The following is a 16587-nucleotide window of genomic DNA, read 5'->3' as shown; positions in this document are numbered from 1 at the left end:
GCAAATTTTTGCATGTCGAATTGTGTTTAGGGTCGTACCAAACAAGTATTTTCGTAGGTTTCCACCTTTATTTCTTTTCAGTGCATAAATGAGACTATTCTTGTCCATACGATCCGGAGTGTGAATATGCTTGGCGAGCATTATTTTAATTCGAGTATCTCCTGTTATGCTCTCTCTCTCTCTCTCTCTCTCTCTCTCTCTCTCTCTCTCTCTCTCTCTCTCAGGAATAACCAGAGGTCTGTTTTAAGAATCAAGCACTCGGCCTATTGGTCATGCTCGGGTGCTTCTTTATATATATATATATATATATATATATATATATATATATATATATATATATATCCAAAAAGCTCATAAATTTCTGTTATACAATAATGCTTGACTGGATTGAACTGATTACTGGTTGTCCGTGGAAATATGAATTTGGGTGATATCACTCTCTTATGATATGCCCACTTACGCAAATTCAGTCTTAAATTTCACGGTTGGGATATGATTCGAAGATTTGAGGTAAAAAGTTGAAGTGAAAAATGTGAAGTTAGTATTGTGGGTAGAGGTAGAGGTAGAGGGGGGGAGGGGTGGTTGGGGGTCTGTCGTCTCCCTACTTAACCAGGTGGTGATATTACGGGTGTTCTAGTTGCTTGCGACCGTCTTTCTTATTTTTTGTATAGCGAGTCTGTTTCCCAGTTGCAAGGACAGGTCCTGGTATCGGTCCTGAAGGTTCTATCTTTGCATAAATAACAGACAGTAGCCCTGCATTGTAAGACTTGCAATGCCCGGAACTAGGCCTAGTCACCTGAAGGTAGCAGCAGCAGTTACAGCCTTTCTCGAAGATGGTGTTTTATGCTCGGTCCTAGAAGCTAGAATCAGAACTACCAACCACACCCAACTTCTCTATTGAATCTAGGTGCATTCATGGTTGATTATGTTTAATGTCGCGGAGATTTTCCCTTTACATTCTATTGATACTTGCATGGTTTTATGCATCTTCGCTAAAATAATTGATAATACACTATGATATTAAATATTTGTTTCCACATTGCTCGAAATATACATTGGTAATGTTGGTAACCCTGTGTTGAACGAAAATTTCAAATTGTTTCGTATCTATAGTTTGAAGTAATTACTATACTTTAAAATGATTACAATTAGGGTAATTTTTTCTTATGATTGTTATAAATATCTTAGATTTGATATTTGTGCATCATATGTTAGCTTTATTTTGATTGATAGAGCTTTCACTGTAGAAAAAAATAATTTTTTCAGCTACGAGTTGTAGTTGCCAGTTAGTGAATTTCGAACGAAATCCTCTGAAATTTGTCGCTTCAGTTTTGGAACTTACTGTACAGCAGTACAAGGAACTCCTCAAGTTCTCACATCGGACAACACTATAAATCTTCAAAAGAATTAGTTGGAAGGGTATGTTCTAGGATTGGTTCATATCCTTGGCAAAGTTATGATTGCAGAAACTTAACTACCAAAAGAAAATCTTGCTCCTTGAGTTCATGGCTATCACAGCTGAAGGAGAAAATCCCATCAGTGAGAACCCACTAATTACAGCCAAACCGCTTAGCAAATGTGCCATTCAACTCACATCTCCTCGAGTTTATGCTGCTGATCCCTTCTAGATACTTTATGCAAATCAAGAAGCAATTTCCGTCTACTGCTAAGTGGAAAGTCATTCCTCTGGAACGTAACAATGACCTTCATGCAAGCCCCGCTCCTGACATGACTGCAGATGGTTCGCCAGCCCAAAAAGTATCCCTCATACTGCATTCAGAAAGTGCCACCAGTTCTGCAGACAGTACACGCCGCTTGAATCCTCATCAAACCACTTATAGAGCAAGACACTCTTCGAACAAAGATAAAGGAAGCAAGTAGTATGAATGATGATGATCTCTCTCTCTCTCTCTCTCTCTCTCTCTTCACACACACACACACACACACACAGACACACACACACACACACACACACACAAACAAACAAACACACATATCACTTGCACACATTGTGTTATTATATTGTTCAATTTCGCGCACTCTGGTTTGGTCACATTTCATTCATTTTAGCCTCTCAGTAATAATGGCTTAGTACAAATCACCATGCTGCAATTTGGATATATGATGCTACTTTAATTGCTGTCCTTTATATGTTCTAGATAGTGCTCCTGCACCCTTCTTCTTTGTTATTTTGGTGTGGGGGGGGCGTGGGCGGGGGCATGTAGCATTTGAGAAATATGCATATATTACGTAGCGCTTTGTTTTTGATGTCCATAATGGATAAATTATACAAAATTCAACATATAGCGACATTTAATTCACGCTCGGGCTTCTGTATACATATAATTTAGCATTACTGAGTCTAATGTTTCTATCAGTTAGAATTTAATTCCACCTACGTAGTGTATTCGTTTAACAAATTTCTCTGAATAGACTTCATAATATTAGTTAACATAAGTTTGGTTGTGTCTTCGCGGACGTACGTTTTCATCAGCTCGTGAACTAATTAATTTTAATGTATACAGTCTTCCCATTCATATATGCTGTTTGCTACATATAGGTTGCCGGAAAGTCTCGTGCGTCAAAATACGTCAATATTCAAGATGTTATTGTTCGTGGCAGTTTCTTAACGATCACAGATCTCCGAAGCAGCAATTAGTAGTATTCCCTTAACAATTTATGGGTAATTCGATTTCTACTTGAAATGTCCATAATTCAATTCCCCTTCGCAACCTAATTTTTCTCGGAAGGGTGACGGAAGCAGAAAATTTTAACTAATTATCCCCCTAATTACGTCATTCCCTATCCGCCTTCTCCTCCGTTTAACCTCACTTGTATGTGGCTCTTCATAGTCGCAGGTGACTTCGTTACACAGAAGTGGTCTAATAATTAATCCTTAGCTGGGTCCAGCTTTTTCAGTCGAGTGTTTTTTTGTTTTGTTTTTTGACTCAATATCCTCTATCGGCTTCTCATTAGGGTTAGTTTTCCAGGAATTAAAATCTGGATTAAGGAATTGTATGGAACTCACTCGCCTGGAAAAGGAGTGACGTCCCATCCTTTTGTTTCGTCTTATAGTTTTGCGCAGTAAGAATCTGTCATTGGCAGGTGGTGGGGGGGAGGGGGGGGGGGGGGGGATGTATCACTACCGAAATCAGAGCACACAAACAAAATTATTTTCTCTGTTAGTAAATCTTCATAAAAAAATTTATTCTGACTCATAAATTGTTTTTATTCTGACCTAAAAAAAAAAAAAATCTTTAATCCAATTCTCTAGTATTCTGCTCTTGTAAAACCCTTAAATTATTCATTTCAGTGTATATCGTTAGTTATCTAAACAACTCTCGGCACACAGACCTAATTTATACGATTGCGCTGGGCATTTGCTCTAATGCTTAATCTTGAGAATTCTTTTTCTCGCCGATTTTTGCCCCGAAAACTTGTTTCCTTTTCCGGAGCGCTGCTTCCGGACCACTTCCCAACCCCCCATTATATCAAATGGACTTTGGAAGTGGATGGAAGGACCTTTATTTTGTTTTTCAAGACAATAATCTATGTGATAGGTAACGGAGTGCATGAATAAATAATGATGCAAAGCATAAAAAATACAGATTGCTGTTATGTTGACTCGGTTTGCTCGGAAGTGAGAACAAAGCGAGATATTCTAAAAATAAAATAAAATAAAATAAAAGCTTATTTCTGCAGCCACTTTTCTAAGATGGTGGCCAAATCTGGCGTCGTCAGTGAGTGCGTAATCAATCAGTACCCTTCCGAAAGACGTTCACACATATTCGAGCGGTTCTTTATTTTTTCCTTACCCTTCGCTGTTATTGAATGCTTGTACCAAATTCCTAGCAGAAGTAAGCTGGAAATCTTCAAACCTTGTCTTCGATGCAAGTAAGCACTGAATTTCCATGTAAGCTATTAAAACGCTACACACAGTTTGGAAGAGTTTAAAAGAAAGCTAGACAGAATCATTAGGACACTGAATGCACAGTAAAACCTGCTCCTACAGATAAGTGAGCACATGATGTCTCCTCGGATGGACTAACAAGTCTTTGAGACATCCTAATCCTTGTAACTCCTTGTAACATGTATACTCTTGTACCGGTAACTTTACATTCCTTGGTTTATGTAGGTATTCCGATGGTGTTTTTGCCTCTCTTATGCTGAGGATCAACGGTATTTCCCCAGTTTGATTTATATGAGTTTTATACGAGTCTAGTTCCGCGTTAGACTAGTGGTTTACGTGCTCGCCTACCGACTCGGTAGACTCGAGTTCGATTCCCCACTCAGCCAACGTGGAATCAGAGGAATTTATTTCGGTGATTAGAAATTCATTTCTTGATATAATGTGGCTCGGATCCCACAATAAGCTGTAGGTCCCGTTGCTAGGTAACCACTTGGTTCCTAGCCACGTAAAAATATCTAATCCTTCAGGGCCAGCCCTAGGAGGGCTGTTAACTAAGATATACTTTATACGAGTCTTTTAATCACATTTCAAAGTGGAGAAATAGTGGAGAAATCTCACGAAAATATGTTCGTGGTCGATTGTATTGTATCTCGCTCCAATTGTAATGTGTTGTATTCTCAGCTTGACTTAGAAAATAAAATATTTAATTTCACGCACTTTGTTTTTTCAATGCAAATTATTGTTCCCCAAAATCCTGGTTCAGTTGTCGGGTCATTTGTGTGCAGGGTAAAAGTCTTTCAGTAATGAGAAACTACGTTAAAGAAGCATGGTCCAGCAGCCGAAGAAAATGTATTCTGTATGTTGTTTGAGTAATGTTAAATTATTTTTCGAAAGAAACATCGGATCAGTTTTAGGTTTTAAAGTCTGTATTCTCTTTCAGCATTTTTAATATCACTCTCTCTCTCTCTCTCTCTCTCTCTCTCTCTCTCTCTCTCTCTCTCTCTCTCTCTCGTGCCTTTTCCTATTCCGTTTCATGAAGCCGCAGAAAAAGCGAGAGAGAGGGATGGAGGACTGAGGAATCTGAAAAACAACCGGAGGCCCAGAAGGCTTTGTGGGAAATGGATCTGTAAAAGGGTTATGCCTGAAGATAAAGTATCTGGCCAGTGCACAAAGAGATCGTTGCGAAATCTTTCCATTAATTCTTTCCACAAACTATACTAGCAGGTACCTATAGCATGGAAATCGGTAACGTTCTCTCTCTCTATCTCTCTCTTCCCGACTCCCCACTTTAGTGTGGTCCAGGGAATTTAATATAGCCAAAATAAATGTTTTTTTTTTTTCTCTCAAATAGTGTATGATTGCCATCCAGCTTTTCAGTCAAGACATTTTTCTTGTTTTACGCATGATTTAGAAGTCTAAGATTTCGCCGTCTTGTATATATAAATATTATCTTGGCAATTTCCATCACTATTTTACTTGTAAGCATTTATACGCACAAATGTTTGCTCTTAATTTATTTTTAATATTGTGATATCAATTCACGTTTTTACATCTAGAAACGTTCATTGCGAAAAAGGATATTTACCTTTTCCGGACAGTAAGTTGTTCTAAGTAGTCATTATTTTTTCAAGTTGGGAGTAATATAGCCTCCTCTATATAGTAGATCGGTATAATCTTACCTTGAGGCTAAAGGTAGTTCCATGATTCCAGGAATTCACCTCATTGGTAATGTATAAATGCTTAATAATCAATACTGTAAAACTAAGTATAACTGTTTACACGAGAGGCGGAAACAGACTGGAATATTACAACGGGAAGAAGTTTAGCTTTGCAGTAAAATGAATGACCACATGGAAGTAACTTATTGTGCTTATAAAGGCTCAAAATATAACCACCTTTCCTTATAGCCTGTTCACACGAACGTTCATGCCCGTCGGGCACTTCCAGCTGTGTATATTTTCTCTCGATTCTGAAGCAGCGTTACCAGACAATCCCATCGTTCTGGCTCCATACTCAGTCGGTCAGTATAGTGGGACGGGTTATGGGAACAGTGTTTGCCCGTCGGGCAGCTATTATAAAATCGTTATCATTTTTTAAAGAATTTTTTGAAGTTCAAAATCAATATATCTAATGGAATCAGCGTCAGACCTTCCCATTAGGCACAAAAAAATAAAATAAAAATAAATAAATAAATAAAAATAAAAAGAACATACTGAAGAAAAATACATGATAATTACTGCAAGACTGTGGATTTACCTGTTCTGGCAAATAAGTAAAAAAAAAAAAAAATATTGGCCATTCTACAGGACGAAACAATATAAGCAACTATGTCCGGAAGGGTCATATATCCTGAGCGTATGAAAAAAAAAAAAATTACAAAAGCGGTCAAAGCGAATAAATTTCCATTTGTACAATTTCAATCGGAATAAGTATAATGAAAATACTATTACTGGTCGCTTTGTTGATTACCTAGAACTGACAAGAAGAACACAGATCAATACGACAAAAGTCTTAAGCTGGATCATATTATGATTATGGCCACGGTACCCCTACGTTTCAAGGAGTGGACGGAAATAAAGTAACAGGGGAAAAAAAGTCGTAGGAAAAAAGTAACAATTTTGGCTAGGAAAAATGTATCAGGGAAAATTTAACAATATTTCTCGTTTCAACCGTTATCCCCAACGAATTTGTGCTAAACACGCCGCAAAGGTGGATATATACCGTGTTAAAAAAAATCCCCAACATTGCACTGATCGCGCTGCAAAGGTGGATACCTGGATACATACCGGGTTAAAACCCTTGGGGGTCACGATCTAGCAAAAATTTGTGTGACTTTTTTTCCTGAACATTTTTATGTGACTTTTTTTTTTCCTCTGGAAGGGGATAATCCATCAAGAGAGAACGATCCAATTAAGCAGTGGTGTCTCGCTATACATAGGGACTTCGTTACAACTGGCGAATTCCAGTCAATTCTTCAATCTTTACAAGTACATCGTTGTACAGGTTAGGTGGAATTTAGTTTCTTGGACTGTCTTATATAGAGACAATCAAGGTCGGGTGTTGGGCGGGAGTAGCTTGGACTTTCTTAGAAAAATAAAGTCCACAGTAGTATGTATGTTACATAACAGAAGCTTTCGCCGACTTGATCAGTTGGCCTCTTCAGCAGCTGATCAAGTTGGAGGAAGCTTCCTGTTTAAAGCAATATACATACTACTGCGGACTTGATTTTTCCATTCAAGATCACGAGGAAGTGAAGATATCTAATGATATTCTTATTACGATACAGGTCTTCCGTTTCATATGAAAAAAATTGTACTTGAAAATATGAGAGTTCGGAAACAACTCAATGGGAGAATGTCGAACTATAGTAGATTCACATCAACCGTGCATCTAATGTCTAGGCGAGTCCCTTACGACGCTCCTGATTGGCTGTTGATAAGCCAATGACAGGGCTGGAAACTCCAGCCCTGTTATTGGCTTGTCAATAGCCAATCAGGAGCGTCGTAAGGGACTCGCCTAGACATTAGATGCACGGTTGATGTGAATCTACTATAGTGATACTATGTCATTCCTGAATGGGCCAAACTATTTATTGCAGAATACGCCCATACGCCAGAGGATCCAAATAGAAATTGCAACAAAGTTCATTAATTATTCCATGTAGAAGAGTCTATTACCTCTTTCAGAGGACTTGAATTGTAGCTACAAAAAATGTCTTAATCAGTTCCTCGCAGAAGAGGCGATTGGGGCTTTCACAGGATCCAAAACGAAGCTACAGAAAACGTTCCCCCAATCATTCATTCCGTGAGAAAGCCATTAGCTCTTTCAGAGGATCCAAAGTGAAGCTATCACAAAGTTCTAACAAAAAAACTAAAAAAAAAAAGAAGAAGGCCATTATGTTTTTCCAAGGATACAAAATGAAAGCTGTAACATAGTTGCCAAACAATTCCATAGGGAATTAGCTATGATGTCTTTCAAAGGACTCAATATCAAGCTATAAGCAAGTTCTTATAAAGTGCCATACAGAAAAGACCATTATCTTTCAGATAATCCAAAAGTTAGCTAAAACTAACATTTCAATACCGTGTAAAAGAGGCCGTTATGTCTGTCTGGTGGGGATCTAAAATGAAGCTCTGATCAAATTCTTAAACAATACTCGTATATCTATGGTCATCTCCATGTCACCTCTAAGGATTATTCACGTACGTTTTCCGATCCTGACCAAATTGCTATCTCTTGTCCGCACTGAAAGCGAACAACGTTGTTGCCATACGCATGATTCAAAGCCACTCAACACCACAGTTATAACAAAGGGAACTACTATGCAATTCCGGGACGGCGAGTCATCGTTTTTCTCAAATATCTTTCAAACTAATTATTTGATCGAAATGGTACTTGGCACTGTGTACAATACACCTCGCCAAAATTTTTGGTAATATAGTGCATTGTCAAATGGTGTTAGTTATCGCGTTTACTCTTGACTTTGAAAGGCAAAGTCGCATGAGCCAGCAGGACTCTATTACAGAATCGAACTCCGCGGACCCCATCCTTTCCTCCCTCCCTCCCTCTCTCACCCCTCCTTCCCTTTCTCTCACTCTTTCTTTACCGCTGTTTCTCTCATTTCTCCCCCAATACACCTCTGAAATTTACAATATGGAATGAACTGCACTTTTCCATGATATTTTCCATTGCCAGCAGATCATTGGAGAGTCCCTAAAGAAAAGGATAGCGAATTTTTAGGTAATGACCATAATAATGGTTAATTTTTCCCAACGTATTTGTATATAGTATACTTGGCGTGTACGGTAATACCGTAATGCTGTGGGGTTGTCTGTCGGCTGCAGCACTCGTTCGCACTGTAAGTATTCGCTGAGTAATTGATGAAGACGGATTTTTCATCGCTGTCATGGCCGCCATGATACTTTGTTTTTCGTCGTTGCAGAAATGCGTTTGCAATACGACTCTTAACCATATTCAAAATGGAGAAAGCTGACAATATATAGATTAAGGATTAGTCTCAATAGGTAAATGGATTTTCATAATGCACTCACGCTAAAAGCACACGCATAATAGGCAATCAATCTTTCAATGTATCAATTTCTCTATCATATTATCTTTTACTTTATATTTCATCCTTGGAGTATAATATATATATATATATATATATATATATATATATATATATATATATATATATATATATATATATATAAAGGTATTAGCCACGAAGAAAAAGTAAACAACGGAGTTTCGGCAAGATCTTTCGACTCAACGTCCTATACTCAGCAGATGAACTGACTTACATGACGAAATTGACAGTACAGGAAAGGTCGTATAACTGACAGATAGGGATTATAAGGAGATTAGTACCTAGAATCCGGCACACCTGGAGAATGAGTAACCTTTCCAAACAAGCATAAACATGGGTACAATTTAAAAAAAAAAAAAAAAAAAAAAAGATTAAGTCAATCTGCTCAGACACAAGGACAAGACAACTAAAGGATTATATAGGGCGGCAGCTATTCAGAACTATGGTAAACAAAAACTTATTCACAATACATATTAAACATACAAATACAACGAAGACATCTCTAAGGCAACTAATTTGTATTTAAGTCTGTAATTATATCTTTGAGGTCATTCTTAAACATGTTACAAATACAAGGGTCTAAATGAAACAGGCCACGACTAATATTAAAATTGCAATGGGAAGTAAGTTGTATTATGGGAGATTCTAAAAGATTTCGTGATAAGACATCTTTTGACCTTGCAATTACTGAACTGCCAATCCAATTTATTCGGTGGTTGTTTTCACTTAAATGAATGAATATTGCATTAGATGTTTGCCCAGTTTTTACAGACTATTTATGCTGGTTTAATCTTATTTTTAAGCCCTTGCTCGACAGTCCGAGATAAAAAGAGGGGCAGTCCATACATGGAATTTTATATATTATGTTGTTGCTTTCCCTGGGGCCATTTTTTATTAACATTCCTTTTAGTGTGTTATTTTAGGAAAAAACAAGGTTGACCTTAAAGGCTTTTAACAATGATTTTCAAATCCGTTAAAATAAAGCAAACTGAGAATGTTCTTAGAATTTTCTTTCTCCGTGTTACTTACTCTAAAACTTTTTGTGGGCTTTATTATAACAAATATCTAATATATGTGAAGGATAACATAAATCTTTCCCTATTTTTCTTATGTATTCAATTTCTTGATGCAAATATTGGGGACTGACAATGTGCAATGCTCGTAAAAACATAGAAGAAAAAATTGATATTTTGATGTTAAGATGGTGGCCTGAATAGAAATGAACATACGTTAAGTTGTTGGTTGGTTTCCTATAAATACTGAATTTACATTGAAATGGTTCTCTATGTATCAAAACATCTAAGAAACGGAGGCAATTGTCTTTTTCCAATTCTAGAGTAAACTTAATTGATGGTACCTGGTTATTTAATTTACATCATAAATCATTTACATCAATACCAGCAGGCAGAACAGCTAAAATATCATCAACATATCTATACCACTTTACAGGAATATAAATGATATTAGGTAAGTAGCGGTTTTCAAAGAATTCCATGTACAAGTTTGAGAGGAGTGGTGATAAAGGGCTGCCCATTGCCATGCCAAATATTTGTTGATAAAATTCACCATTGAATATAAACTTACAATCACAAATGCACAACTTAGTGAGTTAAATAATGTGACTTATAGGTAGAGGTAATTCATGCTGAGTTAGTTAATTATTAAGATATTCTAAAATAGAGTCTATAGGGACTTTATTAAAAAGAGAACATACATCAAAACCAGAGGAATTGATTTCTGTTGATTAGAAATTCATTTCTCGATATAATGTGGTTCGGATCCCACAGTAAGCTGTAGGTCCCGTTGCTAAGTAACCAATTGGTTCTTAGCCACGTAAATAAAACTCTAATTCTTCGGGCCAGCTCTAGGAGAGCTGTTAATTAGCTCAGTGGTTTGGGTAAACTAAGATATATACTTTTTTTTGGGGAGACCATTTATGTAACAGGCAATCTCATCTAAGCCAGCAATGCTAGTTGCCAAGACAAAGAATCTGAAAATTCCAGACATATACTCAAACATGCAAAGCATCCAAGAGGCCCTTCATCCAAAATTTGCTGAACTCTTGCCAGTTCATATTCGTCATAAACAAAGCCCACATACCTTCCCTAACCCAGCTTTACAGGGACCATACCCAGTCATTAAAATCTATTATAAAGGTTTCAAAATACTCATATATGTTAAAAAAATATGGTAGCCATCAACAGGTTTAAACCAACATACCTGGGGGACATTAACCTTATCAATCTCTCATAATTCAGTTGGCAATTGTGACCGCCATCTGGAACCGACCTACAATAACAAGTGATCAGTGCAATTAATAACTGATCAGGGAAAAATTTGCGCTTCTAATTAAAACTATTTAGTGATGAATATATGCATCCCTAATGAAGCTGTTCAATGAAACATGTATGCATGCCATATTACAAACAATTTCTTAATTAAATTTCTACAGAGGTATTTCTTTGTTTTCCACTATTCCGAGTGTAATTAACGTTATTAATATGCATATCATTCCTTATTTAAGTTACTATAGTATATGTACACTTTAGTTTGCAGCCTTCCACCCGACTCAGTACCATAGCATCATGTACTACACAGAGCTTAGTAATAATATGGAACTGTCAGATGTTTTGTAAAACATTACCAATATTCTTTCTCCATTTGATTTTAAATGCATTTACAATGATGCACTTTTCACATTTCTATCTGTTATAAAGTAGCCAAGTGACATATAAGCACGTGTCTTTATCTACATTTCTTTGTCCTTTTCGAGGAGGGAGTCTTGTGAACTCTGGTCTCTGATGCCGAACTCAGGTTTAACCGACAAATTCGGAGGCCAATCAGGGAGAATCCTCACTATACAAGTATACATGTTTTGTAAAATGTACTAGATAAATTTTTTTTAAATTCTGGTAGTCAACTTTGATTAAATTCTGCATGTAATACTGTTAAAATTGTAAAATATTATATATTTTCACTGATAAAAGATTAAAAAAAAAGTATACATGTTTGTGCATCTCTGACAAAAAAATTCTACTCACTTGGCCCCGGTCACCACCATGCCTGCTATTATGATAAGATTTCCACCCACACTCTGTCTCCAAAGCTCATCGAATCTCGACAACATATTAATATATTTTGAGCTTCCAGTGAACGACGTAACCGTTACAATTAAAGGTTTAACTGCTAAAGTACGTGCATATACCCATAAAAATTCGTTTTATCTTTTGCTATTGACTACAAAAACTGAATTTCTTGTTTTCAGACTGTGTCCCAAAAGGTGGAACTGAGTCCTAGTCTGCGCACGAAGAGGAACACGAGGATCATTGAAGGTAAGAGGCAACGAGAGTGATTTCTGTATTAACGAAACAACGACGATGTCACCGAGAGAGAGAGAGAGAGAGAGAGAGAGAGAGAGAGAGAGAGAGAGAGAACGACGGAGAAAGTGTGGTATTAACGTAGTTCGGATAATATTGTCACTGATCACCTCTCTCAGTTAGGAGGGAGATTTCAATAGAAAAAGGGAATTTCGCTTAGAAAACAGATGAGGTGATGACGAAAGGAAACTTCGATATAAAATACCGAAAACGAGAATCACGGGATGAATGCATTGATAATACGTCAAAATTAGTAGAGAAATGCTACGAAAAACCACAGCGAAAGTGTAGATGATTTTGTATGTAGATGATTTCGCATTCGTCTCTTTCAGGTAAATACCTGGAATGGTAGTCAGGAACCTGTAAACTCCTTTGAAGTTCACTTTCATCATCAGTGGAATAAGAACGAGTCATTTTACAAGCGCAATGTTGCGTATCAGGCAAACCTTCAAGTTGATGACGCATGAAAAAGGAAAACACCACCAATGTCAGGATTAACCATGAATTCTTACACACAAACACAATATATATATATATATATATATATATATATATATATATATATATATATATATATCATACATAGATACATCTATATATATATATATATATATATATATATATATATATATATATATATATCGAGCTACAATTGTTTCCTTTAATATCTAATTCGCTCTACCTCGGAATTAATGGCAAGTCTATTATCGAGAAAAAATTCCCCTTCGTTAAGCATATATGAAAATATAAATATATTAATTCCGAGGTAGAGCGAATTAGATATTAAAGGACATTGTAGCTCGATATATGTATATGATTCACGGAAAACAGTGATATGACTTATATATATATATATATATATATATATATATATATATTATATATATATATATATTGTGCTGTTACTTGTAATGAAATACATCTAGCACAAAAAAAAGAAGAGACACTGTAGAGAGAGAGAGAGAGAGAGAGAGAGAGAGAGAGAGATAACATTAGGCTAACCTCTTGTATTGTTAAATAAATGGAAGTAAAAAATTAAAATAGTCTTTACTTACAGATCGAATTTCATCTTTATAACCATCTCTTACAATTAACCATCTCTTACAATTGCCAAAGAACTGACATAAGCAACATCGAGTATGACATAGATTATAGACAAACAAATCGGGAAAGAGATACAGACATCTTCAACGGTATATGACAGTGTTTCCTCTATCTATTTATTATATCTTTCAACCTCTGTAGGAATAAGTACGAGATAGTGCGATGGTTGTCAAAGTATCGAACATCTTCGTTGATTGTCATCCATAATGATGTTGCTTATTCACATAATTATTTATGATGTTAAAGGAAAATTAGCGCCCACCTAATTTTTCATCATCGGAAGCGAAATACCAAACCGCGGAACATTTCACAAATATCCGGGAATGCCCCGAAGACAAACGCGTAACTCCCCTTTCACTCAGATGATGGTTTCGCGCACTTTCTCTGATAACCTTGCTGCTGCGAGGTACGCGAGATATGGCGGTCCTACTCTGAGCATCCGTATCTCGGCTGAATGCAATCGGTGAAACAGACCTAAAAAGATTAGTTATTAACCCTAAGCGGTCCTATTCGCAGATTTGCCTCCTTGTGAATTATTATTGATAATAACTATAGCTATATGTTACAATAACAGAAGCAAGAAAGATCTAGACATTCTACGTTATCAAAATAATCTGGTATTTGACTAGCTCTCATGGAATTAAGAATATTCACGAAAAATGTCAATGTATAATCATATTAACTCCGGAAGTCTCCATTTGTGTGTAAGGCTTTGTGATTGCGAGCATATCTAAAAAAGTGTGAAATCGAGAAGTTAACGGGGTCAATATATATATATATATATATATATATATATATATATATATATATATATATATAATATGCTACTCGTTTGTAGGACTAGCTATCATGGAGTTAAGAATTGTCACGAAAATGTCAATATATAATCATATTTACTCCAGAATTCTCCATTTGTGTGTAAGGCTTTGTGACTACGAGCATACTAAAAATGTGTGAAATCGAGAAGAGGTCAATATATATATATATATATATATATAATATATATATATATATATATATATATATATATATATATATATATATAAATATGCTACTCGTTCGTGGGAAAAAAGCACAAGCTCGTCATATGAATTCCGCCCTAATTTGTCCCTCGAAATAAAGTACCTTTGAAGAGTAGGGTTCGTTTGTATCGGGGAGAAGGGGAATTACTCTGATCGCTGAGTGAAACTTCAATTCACAGCCAGACGTGCAGCTTCTTTCCTTCATTCCTCTTTCGGTTGCTGCTAATGACAGAGCCTCCTGCAGCATCGGCTCAAAGGTTCAAAGGTTCACATATAAGCTACTTACCAGCAGAAAGCGCCAAGGAGATGAAAGCAGGATATGGGAAGGGGAACCATCGCTAATAAAAAAAAAAAATCAAACCCGAGAGCAGGAATTGCACGGAGTTCCGGAAATGTTTTGCGCAGAGGGAATGTTTGTGAAATCACCTCTGACGAAGTACCAGAGGGATTTTGTAAAAACCTGACGCTGAAACTCTTCTCTCTCTCTCTCTCTCTCTCTCTCTCTCTCTCTCTCTCTCTCTCTCTCTCTCTCTCTCTCTCTCATGCGCGCGTACACATTCAGATATGTACTTTTAAAATCGGAAATAGTATGGATTTCAAAAAAATGTGACAACGCAATTGTCGTATCTTCTCAGTATATCTATCAGTACAGGTCATTTCGAAAATTTATTAAAAATTTATCTGGTACAGATTAATAACGAGTTTTTCCGGTTGTAGTTGCAAAGAAGATTGTAGCTTAATTAAACGATTTTAAATAAACTGGGTTACAGGATGGAAAGTGATTTTGAAATCAGTTGGAATGCCAAAATTAATCAAAGTTTCGTCACGAAACCGAACCCTGTTTTTTTCAACTGGATTTTGAATTGAATTGAACATAGAATTAAGGCCAAAAGGCCAAGCACTGGGACTTAGGAGGTCTTTCTACGCTGAAATGGAAATTGACAGTAAAAAGGTTTGAAAGGTGTAACAGGAGGAAAACCTCGCAGTTGCACTATGAATCAAGTGTTAGAAGAGAGCGGAAAGAGCATATGAAAGGAGGTACAGTAAAAAGAAACGAAGTTAGAGGTGTTCTGACGAATTATGGGTCAGTAAATATAACTTCCTTGGAAGTGAGTTACTCCCGAAGTATGCAGACTTAGATATTAAAATATGTTTGTAGCGTAATATTTACGAATATTAAAAACAATGCACGTATATTAGTGACAGAAATTCACACACACACACACACACACATGAATTTTTGTACCTAGTATGCTAAATATTAAGCAACAATATAATTTAATATCGATGTCTTTACACTCTGGGAATAACTTATACCAAAGGAAATTGTAACTACATATATATATATATATATATTAATAATATATATATATATATATATATATATATATATATATATATATATATATATATATATATATATATATATATATATATATATATATATATTATATATATATATATATATATATATATATATATAATACGTGTGTGTGTACGAGTAAGACAAGATGTTCTCATAACTATTTAATTGCCCAAATACATATTATTTACTTTCATATTAACCGAAGTCTGTGATCGTAATTTCCTGAATAATTGTTCCCGCTCTTCTGCTTGACGCAATTTGATTAAGCGATTCACCCCTAGGCGAGGCAATATATCTTTTATTTAATGGTTCTGCTGCAATATGGGAAGCGAACAATATTGCTTTTGGTTTCACAAGTATTTGATTATTAATGTAGGGGTAACATTTATTAATAAGACCATTTTGACAGGTACGTACCTACGATACACATCGATGAAATTTATTTTTTAGAATATCAAGTTTGGAGGCTCCGCCTACTGCATTCCGTTGGCGTGGGTTTTATTTAACTTTTAAGCTCGCAATTTAGTATCTCTAACTTTTTTTGCACTTCAGTTTGATAGGTTAATCATTGATGAACGATTAAAGGGCACAGACACATCACTCGCTTCTTCTGAGTACTTCCAGTCTATTACTCCAGCAGATGTTTTTCATACCGAGTTTCAGTATTTTTGATGGAATTGGATTTTTTGAGCACTACGCACGTTAAAGCTGAGTAGTAT

The 16587-nt window shown here is 36.0% G+C and overlaps 1 protein-coding gene across 2 annotated transcripts in view; it reads left to right on the top strand.

Annotated features, from left to right (window-relative positions):
* Nucleotides 1-16587, top strand: part of LOC135224235 (corticotropin-releasing factor-binding protein-like) — a 201085-nt gene that overhangs the window by 144729 nt on the left and 39769 nt on the right. For both annotated transcript variants that reach the window (XM_064263097.1, XM_064263093.1), the window contains exon 2: nucleotides 12265-12331. In XM_064263097.1, the coding sequence (XP_064119167.1) occupies nucleotides 12265-12331 (67 nt within the window). The remainder of the gene's footprint in view (nucleotides 1-12264; nucleotides 12332-16587) is intronic.

This window comes from Macrobrachium nipponense, chromosome 20 (genome assembly GCF_015104395.2).
Source record: "Macrobrachium nipponense isolate FS-2020 chromosome 20, ASM1510439v2, whole genome shotgun sequence".
Classification (NCBI taxonomy): domain Eukaryota; kingdom Metazoa; phylum Arthropoda; class Malacostraca; order Decapoda; family Palaemonidae; genus Macrobrachium; species Macrobrachium nipponense.
The sequence above is the reverse complement of the archived record's forward strand: the minus strand, read 5'-3'. Positions and strand labels throughout refer to the sequence as shown.